Consider the following 13653-nt stretch of genomic DNA (forward strand, 5'->3'; position numbering starts at 1 on the left):
CTACACATGCCTAAAGCTCGCTAACTTTATTTAACACACTTGTACGTTCACATGCATGTACAGTAAACCTAATTGCATTCCCACTTACTGTGGCTCCACTTAGTACCTTACCATTTCTTATTCTCATGCCACGTGTCTCTCCCAATTTACTATTTCTTATTCTCATGTATGTGCCTCTCCCAATTCTTTATGCATTTTGTTTTTCTTATGTAATGCTACCTCATGGCTCTCATTCCCAGGTTGAAAACCTAATTGGTCATTCATCTGTTGTTTGCTATATCTTTGTACAAAATGGTTAGCTGACACAATTCAGATCACTGCAATTCAAAGAACTCACTAGTTAAGCGTTTGGAGGTATTTGGGAGCTTTGATAAGGCACTCATAAGAGCAAGCTTTTTTCTTTCTTTAACATTGCTTAACATTTCATGCCTGCAGATTAAGACCTGCCAATAGGTCACAGCACAACACGTTGTTGAATATTCCGACCTTCAGCTCAAAATATGTTGACTGAATGATTATCTGGTTCCTGCATTATTAAAAGTGAATTGCTGCAAGATGAAAACAGCATGCATTCTAAACAAGAGAGTTCATGTCCATTCCAAGCTATATTCAAACACTAATGACAACATTTGGTAAAGGATAAAATTGGATTCCATATGTAGGCTGATAACACCCAATTATCTCTACCATTCCTCTACTGCCTCCGCCAACTTGCATGCCCAACATCAGTTCTTAGCCCTAAAATCCAGCAGTTCAAGACTGGAAAGACAAAAAATCCTTTGGACCTTGCCACAAACTATGTTCTCTCACTGCCAAATCCATCCTTTTTTGTGGCCACGGTTTTAGGTTAAACCAGACTGATTCCAACAAAGTGTCCTGTTTGGCCTCAAGCAGAGTTTTTAACCCCATATCATCTCCTCTACATATACCCACTCATTACCACCTCAGAACATCACCCACCTCTTTCCTTGCCTCAATCCACATGCTGTTGAAATCATCTATATTTTCGATACCTCCAGATTGCAGTACTCCCAACTCTCTCCTGGTTGACCGCCCAGCATCCAGCCTGCACAAACGTCATCGCCAAGGTATTCCAAGACCCAATATCCGAAGCTTCGAGTCCCGCTCACTGGTATCCTGACTTGGGTGTCAGTTTTTGTGCAATTGCACTGCTGCAAATTTGGGGTAGTTTTATATATTCAAATACATTTTCTGTATTCATATAAATACAAGTTGCGTTGCTGCGGGTACAATAATAAAGGCCAATCAACTAATGAAAAAGACAGTCTTGCACTTTATAAGGTGCCTTCCACGACCCGACGCCATCCGAGTGCTTTACATCAAATTTACGCACACCAAGCTCCCACAAAAGCAATGCATTAATGACAACACTCTTCTTTATTAATGTTGGTTGAGGGATAAATATTGGGCAAGCCACAGGATAACTCTCCTGTTCCTTTTCAAAAATAGTATCATGGGATTTGAGGCGTCAGACAGGGCACTGGGTTAACGTACCATTTGCAAGATGGCACTTCCAATCACACATACTCTAGCTACTTGCACTGGAGTGTCTTCTGTATTGAAGTCATAAAGTTGGACTGGAACACAACTACCTGACTTTGTGGCGAGAGTGCTGTCAATTGAGCCATGGTTGACACCATAAAAAAAGTAGCAGCCCTAAAATGAGTGCAGTTTTGAAGAAAACCATGAGTTTCACAGGGGAGAAAAATGAGAGAACATTTACTCTGCTGTCTATTCTATAGCAGACTACAAATGATACGCTACACCTTTGTTGAATATAGCCTCCTATCTGCCAAACAGGATGGAAACAATAAGGCAAAGCATGTGCTGAGTGTGGAACCTCATACAAATTTACATATATATGCAACTGGTTGTAATGTGTCTGAAATCTGTTGCACATCTGGCCAAAGTTCAGCTTTCTTAATCATGGTTAACTCTTCAAAGGTTTCAGGAGCATTTTAACTATAACACATAGAAATGCTGGGATACAAATACATGCCACATATCCTCCAAGTTTATTTAAAAGCAAGTTTTAAGATGTGTTTAGTTTTATCATTCGCCCCAAGACAACCCAGCATTGCAATCTGAAAAGATATTTTACTTTAGAAATTACAAACAAATTGCAACAGAAATTTTTGGATAACTATTACATTTGCTCCAGCAAGCAAAACATATTCAGTGCAACCCCATGTTCCAGCTTAGTGATGTATAAAGAGAATGCACCTTGGTACCACAGCATAGGAGACAGTTTTACATTATTGCAACTGAGGCTGAAGGCAGCATTGGAGTCCAATTTTATGCCTTTGTGCTCCCCTCACCTGCAATTATCTGAATCAGCACTCAACTACTTCACAAGTGTAAAACCACCAGGCGAGCTAATAAATCTTGGCAGTAGACTTCAAGCCAAATACATTTGATTCATGTTACTTCAGTCTTATTGAATTAAGTACACATTATGAAGGATACTGAGTTTCTCCTTATTTACTCCTTTTCCACTGACATGAGGGTTGGTAGCCAGAGTAAGGGTAATTGGCAGCCAGAGGGAGATAAATACAAATATTTATGCAGCATGTTACGATGATCGGGAATGCACTGTCTGATAAAGGCAGCTGAAGCAGATTCTATGATAATTTTCTCAAGGAAATTAGATATTTATTAGACAGAGACGAATTCCAGAACGACAGGAGAAGAACAGGGAAATGGGACTAATTGGATAGCTCTTTCAAAGAACCAATGAAGGCATGATGGCCTGAATAGCCTCCTACTGTTCTGCATATACAACTTATGAAAAGTATGTCATTTTGCTGATCAACAAGTAATCCACATGAAAATGTTTGAATGCATCACAATCTGCAATTTAGAGAAAGATATTTAAGCTAATTAGCAACAGATCAGAGTTATATTCAAGTACAATTCAAACATGGAATTGGCAAGCATCACTTAGACCACTTGGGGAGTGCGGGAAACGACGCACGAAGCCAATAACCAATCTGGCGTGCCATCTTAGTAGCTTGCTGAATTGTCCTGATGATGTGCTGCATTGCAACATATAAAAAAAATCCAGTTTTTGGACACCCATATTTGAGCCTACCGGTATGTTATGCCTCAGTGAAATCCTACGTTGTTAATTTAGTGGCATTACCTGAATGGACATTTGCATCGTAAAACATGGATTACCCAACCTCAACAATGTATGTCAATTCAGAGAAATTCTCTGAATAGAAGCAAACACTTAACATAAAATAACCACAACTCCCCCTTTCCCCCATTACAATAATCCCGAGGAGGGATCGAAATAGAAGCCATAATGAAAGCAAAATACGGAGGATGCTGGAAATCTGAAATAAATCAAAATGCTGGAAACACCAGGTCTCAGAAGCCCTGGTGTTCATATACACAAATTCATAAAAACAGCAGGGCAATTTAATAAGGTGGTTAATATGATGGATTGGTACCTTATATTTATAAATAGAGGAATGTAATATAAAAGGAGATCTTGCTAAAAATTATAAATCATCCTTTAGACCACAGGTTTTGCATAGGAGACAATTCTGGGCAGTGCTTTTCAGAAACGTTGTAAAGACCTTAGAAAGGGGACCGAAGGGGCATATTAGGATTTCAGTAAGATTGAATGGCTTAAAAGTTGGGACTATTCTCCTTGGAACAGAGAATGTTAAGAAGAGGTGACCTAATAAAGGTTTTCAAGTTGATTGGAGGTTTTGATAGAGGGGTTAGAGAAAAGCATTTCCTCTGGTGAATGGGTTAATAACCAGTGGCTCCAGTTCGCCCCAGGGAGAACAGATGGAGGGTTTTCGAGGTGGCACAGGGCAGGGATACGAAAGTTGGGGGACCCGTTTGTGAACGGGACGTTCGCGAGCTTGGGTGAGCTGGAGGAGAAGTACGGGCTCCCCCCCGGGGAACACCTTCAGGTACTTACAGGTAAGAGCGTTTGCCAGACGGCAGGTGGTGGAATTCCCACGGCTACTGCCACACACAGTACAGGACAGGGTGCTCTCGGGGGGGTGGATGGGAGTGGGGAAGATCTCGGAAACTTACCAGGTGATGCAGGAGGAGCAGGCCTCGGTGGTGGAGTTGAAAGGTAAGTGGGAGGAGGAGTTGGGAGAGGAGATCGAAGAGGGGACGTGGGCAGATGCCCTAGGGAGGGTGAATTCTTCCTCTTCGTGCGCGAGGCTCAGCCTCATACAGTTTAAGGTGCTGCACAGGGCACACATGACCGGGACAAGGATGAGCCGGTTCTTTGGGGGTGAGGACAGGTGTGTTAGGTGCTCAGGGAGCCCAGCAAATCACACCCATATGTTCTGGGCATGCCCAGCACTGGAGGAATTTTGGAAGGGCGTAGCGAGGACGGTGTCGAGGGTGGTAGGATCCAGGGTCAGACCGGGCTGGGGGCTCGCAATATTTGGGGTGGCAGAGGAGCCGGGAGTGCAGGAGGCGAAAGAGGCCGGAATTCTGGCCTTTGCGTCCCTGGTAGCCCGGCGAAGGATTCTCCTTCAGTGGAAAGATGCAAGGCCCCCAAGCGTGGAATCCTGGATCAGCGATATGGCAGGGTTCATTAAATTGGAGAGGGTGAAATTCGCCTTGAGAGGGTCGGTACAAGGGTTCTTTAGGCGGTGGCAACCGTTCTTAGACTGTCTGGCAGAACGACAGACATTGGTCAATGGCAGCAGCAGCTCGGGTGGGGGGGGGGGTTGACTTTATTTTTGTTTATGTTATTTACACTGGAGGGTCTGAGGGGGTGTATACACCTGTTGTGTTAAGTCGGGGTGTTCATGTTAATTTATTATTTATGTACAGGGGGGGGGGGGGGGCGTTGCTTTTTTAGATTGTGTTTTGTACTTAACCCTGTTGGGTTCTTTTTTCTTTCTCATTTTGTTATTGATATTTTATGAAAACCTTTAATAAAAATTATTTTATATTTTTTAAATAACCAGTGGCTATAGATTTAAAATCATTGGCAAAAAAGCTGTAGGGTAGTTTTCCACTCAGTTGTCAGGATCTAGAACACTACCTGAAAAGACAGTGGAATCCAACTGCTTAAAAATGAAATGCACAGGTACTTCTGAATGAGGAACTTGCAAGGGTACAGGCAAAATGCAGGGAGTTGAGACTCAGCACAATTCCTCTTTCAAAGAGCTAGCACAACTAGGACATGCCAAATGGTCTCCCTCTGTGCTGTAAGTTTCTATTATTCTAATGTAGGAATGGCTGTAGAGCAGAAAATAAATGCAGGTAATGTAGGAATATCTGCATTTAGATCAGTGAACTCCACACAAGATCTGCTGTAGAGGAGTCACGCAGCACCACAGGAAACATTAAATACGGTCAAGTATTAGAGAGAAAAATTCTATTCCATGTTCCAGAAGCAAACATATTCAATGTCACAGAATTGGAGGATGTATGTTTCTATATTTATCATAAGTCAAAACCAGTTACCTGCCCAAAACCATACAAATGAACCATCGCACACATTAAATGAAAAAGTACCTTGTGGGAGAGGGTCAACAAGGTAATGCCCCAGTAAAAAGCCTGCACCTAGTCAGGTAAAATGATGGAACCCAGTTTCTAAACTGATGCAGAATTCCTTGCAAGTGTAGGAGGCGACTCCACAGAAGCCACCAAAGTGTTTGAATCTGGGGCACTAATTCAAAACAGCATTCTATTAAAAAGGGCACAATTAATTTTTGAAGAACTACATAACCATATTTACTATTAGTGAGGGCACCCTACCTAATTAAGTTCCTCATCAGTGGGTGGATTACATAGCACTTTTACATGGTTTCTCTATTTGCAGAGAAAACATTCATGCTTGTAAAATTTCACCTTATTTTACAACCGAGTTGTTTCGATTGGCACAATGTGCTTGAATACTGTACAAAAACCTATATGGACTGACCTCATTGGCACAACACCCCTGTACGCTTCACCCGATGCCGGTGTTATGTAGTTACATTGTGTAGCCCTATTATGTACTTTCTTTTTATTTGCTTTTCTTTTCATGTACTTAAAATGATCTGTTGAGCTGCTCGCAGAAAAATACTTTTCACTGTACCTTGTATCTTGGTACACATGACAATAAACAAAATCCAATCCAATATAACATTATCCCAAACAGTATAATTAATTTTCCAAGGGCAGTGGTGGAATATTGTATTGTTTAGAATTGGCTGTACTTATATCATCACATGTTTTATTTAACCACAGGGATCTACTGTCTCTTGCACAATCAGACCACGTTGATCTAATAACCTAGGTACTCATGTCATCAAAGAGCACAGCAAGCCATGACAAGGAAGCAATGTTCACACAAAAACACAGTCTTAGTCAATTTTCCAGCCAGTGCTGGGGCTTATCTGTTTTAATTGAATAACTTTAATGAATTGGCATAGTGCTGAGGCCCTTGATATTTGTGGCATACATTAATGATTTGGACATTTTTTGCCAATGATCAAGTTTACAGATGACAAAGGGTGGTAAATGGTGAGGATGACAGCTGTTGGCAGCAGGAGGATATCAATGAACTGGTCAAGTGGGTCAAGTAAACTGGTCAAGTAAAGGTGCACGGTAATGTACTTGGGGAGAGCTAACAAGGAAAAGAATTACACTATGAATGTAGGATCCCGGGAAAGTACTGAAGATCAGAGGGACCTTTTGAGTACACATCCATAGATCCCCAAAGGTCGCAGAGCAGGTGGATAAGGTGGTTAATGCACATGGGATACTTGCCCTTATTAGCCAAAGCATAGAATACAAGAGCAGGGAGGTCACACTGGAACTGTATAAAATATTGTATAAAATGCTGGTTAGGCCAAAACTGGAGTACTGCGTGCAGTTCTAGCCACCACATTATAGGAAAGATATGATTACAATGGAGAGAGTAAAGAGGAGATTTACCAGAACGCTGCTTGGGCTGGAGAGTCTGAGCAAGATTGAATTGGGATTGTTTTCCTTCAAGCAGCAAAGGTTGAAAGGGGTAGATAAGATTATGAAGGGCATTTGGGTAGATCTGCCTGAAAGGGTGGTTGAGTCAGAAACTCTTGGAACATTTAAGTAATAGTTAGATCACTTGCATTGCTATAACCTCCAGGTCATTGGGCCAAGCATTGGAAAATAGGATCAGTGTTTTGGATCTTTGTTGACCGGCCTAGACATGGGCCAAATGGCCTCTTTTTGTGCTGTAAACGAACAATGACCAGAAAGAATAATTTTACAAACTTGAGCATTGCTATAAAAGGCATGCTGTCAACGTTTGTCATCTTGCACTCATTACAACAAATTTGCAAGAATACCAAGAGCAAAGGGAACAACAATTGATACTAATATTAATTTACCCGGCACGGCAGCACAGTGTTTAGCTCTGATGCTTCACAGCTCCAGGGTCCCAGGTTCGATACCTGGCTTGGGTCACTGTCTTTGCGGAGTCTGCACGTTCTCCCAGTGTCTGCGTGGGTTTCCTCCGGGTGGTCTGGTTTCCTCCCACAGTCCAAAGATTTGCAGGTTAGGTGGATTGGCCATGCTAAATTGCCCTTAGTGTCCAAAAAAGGTTAGGTGGGGTTACAGGGATAGGGCGGAGGTGTGGGTTTAAGTAGGGAGCTCTTTCCAAGGGCCGGTGCAAACTCGATGGACCAAATAGCCTCCTTCTGCACTGTAAATTCTATGATACATGCAAGTATAAATATGCAGTATAAACTGTTGGCCCCCCAACAATTGGTATTCTTTCAAATTTGTCTTGATGAGTGCAAGACAAAAAGCTTCAAAAGCATGTCTCTTTTCAGCAATACTCAGTTCTGTACTACCGAACTACTTCTACAAATCACGCTCCCATATTTCTTTTGCACGGAGACATTTCAATTGAGGCTTTCCTATAACATTTCAGGAAAAGTCTCATTATAAAACTGAAATCATTGGCATGAAAATAGATCAATAAACTTCAAAGCACAGCAGGAAAGTATGTTTAAATAAAGAGGTGTTACACTAAACTTATAACATTGTATTTTTAAACATAACAGAAGATGTAATGTTTCACTCAAGTTAACAACTAGCCATTATCAACAACATTACAACTTCAGGAAATGAGACTCCAGTTCTGGGATACAAAAGCCAGCCACAAATAGCATTTAAAATATATTTGTGGGAAAGCTTTGCGGCAATAACAGACAAGAATCTTACACCACACACAATTTGACTTTTTTTTATGGAACAGCATGTAAGCACACTTTTTTTTTTTAACATCAAGCCACATAGCAGCCAGTTCAATTAAAAGTATTAACTGAACTCAGCTGGGATGCTTCCAGTTGATTCTAATATCTGCAGATTAAGAAAAACAAAAGCAGCCTGGATTTTCCTTTCTGATCTTCAACCAGCAAGCCCTGCTGTAAACTGTATGTGTGGATATTGGGCAACAGGGTTGGGCAGGGCTGAACCGTCCACGACAGTCAAACAGCCTGAAAACCTCAGTGTCTAGACTCAATGAAAAATGGCCACTCAAACAAAGTAATGGAGGGCTGCCAATGTCAGTGCAATGACAATTCAGCTAAAATCACTAGTCTGAGGAGAGAACACAGTTGCTAGTTGAAAACTGATGCTAATTCACAAATTATTTAAATAAATGCCCTGGTCACAGGAGTTTCTCAAAAGATATGTAAAATATTAAACTTTATTAGGTTACCCCACCCATGTGCTGCAACTGGTAGCACTGTTAAATCTGCTTTATTTTCACTGTAGGGCACTGTATTACACAGCACCAGTTATGCAAGCACAGGCAAGGAGTCACTCTACTGGCCTGTTGCAGCAAGCAGGAAGTTTCATAAGGTCCGCGGGGGGGGGGGGGGGGGCACGTCTTCAGGTGGTTTTCTAGACTTTGGGAGACAGCATTGGCTTAATTTACTCCACGGCACTCCTGGTGGCCATCAATGCCGTAGTACTATAGGCCGCTGAAAGAAAACCCAATGCAACCATGTAAGTACAGTCACATTTGACCAAAGGGAATTATTTGGCATCTCCCCTCTTCAATCTCTCAACGTTGTACTCAGTACATTCTACGGATTATTTGCATGTATTCATACCAGTAATAAGAAACCCAAAACACAACTATAAAATGAACAGACTTCAGATCCACTCAATTTAAATACTGTATTATACTCTGCCTTATGCCTTATACTCTGCCTTATACTCTGCAGCACAATGTAATCTTCACTTTCCTATTAATTCAAAGCTGCTCCCCACTTACTACATTCTCAAATGCCCTACTACATCTAATGCAGACTCTTTTACCTTTATCCTCCCATAATTTTTCATCTCCCAGAGCTCACCAAAATACTGGAACTGCTCTCTCACGCGCCCCTTTCCCCAAAGTTTCCATCTTCTACGGGGCATTTTTCAACTCCTCGCACGTATTTGACTCTTTTCCTCTCATCCTCCCTCTCCTTAATCTCTTTCCCACCCCCAGTCGTTTCTCTTTCCCTCCAAATATCCCACCTTCTTCTCCCTTATTACTCCATCCTGTCCAATATCCTCTTAGTGATCTCGTCCGCCCCAATCCACACAACCTCCCTTGCTGTGTCTTCTTCCCCGCGGCTCCACAGACTGGATTTCCCCCTTCTCTCTGTGATTCTCCTCCGCCGCCGCCGCCGCCGTCCCCCCCCCCCTAAATCTCTGCCTCCTCCTCGCCCACCCCCTCCAATTCCCTCTGCGGGCTCGGGCCCTCGCCCCGGGAAGTCGCACTCACCAAACCATGCCATACGCTCCCTCCCCGATGTAGCTGAGGTTGGTGTATCGCGGCCCGGTGTCGAACACCTGGCCACGGATCACTTCAGGCCCGATTGCGCACTGAGGCAGAGTCGGCGCGGCCGCCATCTTACTCAGATCATCCGGAATGACCAAAGCTGGCGTCTATTGGACTGGCGGACACACGTGACAGGGAAGAGCGCGATTGGTCAACTGGAAACCAGCTGACCCATCGCCCTAGCCAGACATCTGATTGGATAATAACAGGCCATCTGACGAGCAGCCGTCTGCCAGCAATTCGATTGGATGAGCATAGGCCACCTGACCGTCAGGCTCCTCCCCCAGCGAACGGGCGAGCGATTGAAGGGTTGGGCGAGTTGGCTCACACAGGTCAAGTGATGGAACGTAGTGAGTAAAAAGAAAGTGAACAGTTGCATTGATATAGCGCCTCGCATGGCTCAGGAGCCCCAGAAACTCTTTACAGCCAATGAAGTGCAGTCAAGATTCTGCTGTGGAAAATAACAGCCATTTTATGCACAGTAGGATCCCACAAACAGCTATATACATATATGTATAATGATTAAATCGTTGAACAAACAACAGTACAGGAACAGGCCCTTCGGCCCACCAAGCCTGTGCCGATCTCACTTCCTTATTTAGACCTACTACTTATTGTCCAAACATTCGGTATCCCTCCATTCCCCGCTCGTTCATGTGTCTATCAAAATACATCTTAAACGTTGCTATCATGCCTGCCTCCACCACCTCCACTGGCAACGCATTCCAGGCACACTCTCTACATGAAAAGCTTTCCCGCACATCTCCCCTAAACTTACCCCCTCTCACCTTGAACCTGTTCCCCTTGTGATTGAGTCTTCCACCCTGGGAAAAAACTTTGTCTATTCCCCCTGCCTATACCTCTCGTAATTTTGTAGATCTCAATCAGGTCTCCCCTCAGCCTCCGTCTTTCCAACGAACAATCCAAATTTACTCAACCTCTCATAGCTAACCCTTCCAGATCAGGCAAAATCCTGGTAAACCTTTTTTGCACTCTCTCCAAAGCATCTACATCCTTCTGCTAGTGTGGCAACCAGAACTGCACACAATATTCCAAATATGGCTTATCTACAACTGTAAATGATCTGCAAATTCTTGTACTCCATGCCCCGGCCGATGAAGGCAAGCATGCCATATGCCTTCTTGACCACCTTATCCACCTGCATTGCCACTTTCATGGAACTATGGACCTGAACGCCGAGATCCCTCTGTATGTCAATGCTCCTAAGGGTTCTGCCATTTACTGTATAATTCACAGCTGAATTTGATCTTCCAAAATACATCACCTCGCACCCCTGTTTATAGAGGGGAGCTTTCCCAGCCTGAGGGAGTTGGAGTTGAAATTTGAATTGACGGGAGGGAATGATTTTAGGTACCTGCAGGCGCGAGACTTCCTACGAAGGCTGGTCTCAACCTTCCCGCTCCTACCACCAAGGGGGATACAGGACAGGGTAGTTTCCAGAGCGAGGGTGGGAGAAGGGAGGGTTTCGGACATTTATAAGGAGCTTATGGGGTCAGAGGAAACGCGGGCGGAGGAGCTGAAACACAAATGGGAAGAGGAGTTAGGTGGAGAGTTGGAGGATGGTCTTTCGACTAACGCGTTGAGTAGAGTCAACGCGTCCACAACACGCGCCAGGCTCAGCCTGATACAGTTTAAGGTCGTTCACCGGGCTCACATGACAGTGGCCCGGATGAGTATTGCTCTATTATGCTTTGCCCCCTCCTCTGTGCACTAGGACCAGCCATGGTGCCAACCTCTGTCTACTGCTGCTGCGGTCACCTGATGGGCCATTCCCAGAGATCAGTATCCAAAAGGATACTTGTTAGAACGACTGCCTGCCACATCTAGCAGTCACCCATCTTTCTTCCTGTACCTTGGATGTGACCACGTCTCTATAACTTCTATCTATGACGCTTTCCGCCATTTGGTTGCTTCTTAGTACCTCTAGCTGCTGCTCAAACTGACCCATTCGTTCAGTCAGCAAGTCCAGTTGGATACACCTCCCGCAGATGTATTTGTCAAGGATTTTGTCAGCATTCGTGATTGACCACATGTCGCAGACAGAACACCAAGCCCCTTAACGCAGCAAGGTGGCGCAGTGGTTAGCACTGCTGCCTCACAGTGCCGAGGACCCGGATTCGATCCCGGCCCCGGGTCGCTGTGCATGTGGAGTTTGCACATTCCCCCCATGTCTGCGTGGATCTCACCCCGACAACCCAAAATGATGTGCAGGGTAGGTGGATTGGCCACGTTAAATTACCCCTTAATTGGAAAAAAAGAATTGGGTACTCTAAATTTATTTTTAATTAAAAAAAGAACACTAACTGCCACTAACTGTCATGACTAGCCCTCTGTTAATATTAAATTACTTTAATAAAATAAAAACACTCACAAGGACGTACTCACCCATCAGCTACCTTCTTAATTCCACATTCAGAAGAGTGTCCCTCGCAGGTCTAGTGCTCCTAGCACAGGGCTAAATTGCTGGCTTTGAAAGCAGACCAAGGCAGGCCAGCAGCACGGTTCAATTCCTGCAACAGCCTCCCCGAACAGGCGCCGGAATGTGGCGACTGGGGGCGTTTCACAGTAACTTCATTTGAAGCCTACTTGTGACAATAAGCAATTTTAATTTCATTTCCTAAAGTACTGTCTCACTCCCTCTTTTTTTTCGTTTGAGAAGGAAGGATGTATGGAAACACTACAGCAATATAATGTTTGGGGCTATTCCGTTCTTTGGCAGTGGGCCCTCCTCAGTCTCATTCCAAGTTGTGGCGACTGCACTGATTTCTCGCAGAATGCTTTTCAGTACCATCCCCTGGTGAATAAAATTGGTTATGAAACAGAAGACGGCCATTTGACCCATCAAGACCATGCTGCCTGTGCAAATAGTCCTACTCCACAACATAATCCTTTCACAGTGACCCTGCCATTTATTTTTCTGTTTAGATGCTTATTCAATTCCCTTTTGAAAGCCATGGTTGCCTCCACCTCATTATCAGGAGTGCAGTCCAGATCCTTGCCACTCATTGCCTTAAAGGAAATTTCCACGTGTTGCCTTTGGTTCTTTTGCCAATCTCCTCAAATGTGTGTTCTCTAGTTCTGGATCCCTCCACCATTGAGAACAGTTTATTTCTACTTTATCTCAACTTCTCATGATTTAGAACACCTCTATCCAGTCTCTTGACATTTTCTACTCTGGACCTCATCCTGAAACAATTCTAGTAAATATTTTCTGTACCCTCTCTTAAGGCTTTTCCAACCTTCCTAAAATGTGGTGTCAAGAATTGGACAAAATACTCCAGTTATGGCAGAATCAGTGTTTCATAAAGATTCATCAAAACATCCATGCTGTTATACCATATATCTCCTGTATTAATGGACTGCATTAATAGAACCTAATCCGAAAGTAAAATTCTGTGGATGCTGGATATTTGAAATAAAAGCAGAAAATCTGGAAATACTCATCAGGTCTGTTTCTATCAGGCTGGCTGCACTTAATGTAGATAAGTCCCTCGGTCTAGATGAAATGCATCCGAGGTTGCTGCTGGAAATTCATGGAATCATAGAATTTACTGTGCTTAAGGAGGCCATTCGGCCAATCGAGTCTGCACCAGCCCTTGGAAAGAGCTCCCTACCCAAGCCCACACTTCCAACCTATCCCCGTAACCCAGTAACCCCACTTAACCTTTTTGGATGCTAAGGGCAATTTAACATGGCAAATCCACTTAACCTGCACATCGTTGGACTGTGAGAGGAAACCGGAGCACCCGGAGGTTGCTACTAATCCTGCTGTGCCTTTGTGGTAAACCACTGTTGCACCTCTATTAGGT

General features: G+C 43.7%; 1 protein-coding gene across 1 annotated transcript in view; it reads right to left on the reverse strand.

Annotated features, from left to right (window-relative positions):
* The window catches only part of mapk1 (mitogen-activated protein kinase 1), a 166211-nt gene extending 156267 nt beyond the window's left edge, over positions 1–9944 (reverse strand). The window contains exon 1 of the mRNA XM_072498367.1: positions 9767–9944. Coding sequence (XP_072354468.1) covers positions 9767–9894 — 128 coding nt within the window. The 5' untranslated portion in view covers positions 9895–9944. The remainder of the gene's footprint in view (positions 1–9766) is intronic.
* Positions 9945–13653: the final 3709 nt, after the last annotated feature.

This window comes from Scyliorhinus torazame, chromosome 1 (assembly GCF_047496885.1).
Source record: "Scyliorhinus torazame isolate Kashiwa2021f chromosome 1, sScyTor2.1, whole genome shotgun sequence".
In the NCBI taxonomy this organism is placed as follows: Eukaryota; Metazoa; Chordata; class Chondrichthyes; order Carcharhiniformes; family Scyliorhinidae; genus Scyliorhinus; species Scyliorhinus torazame.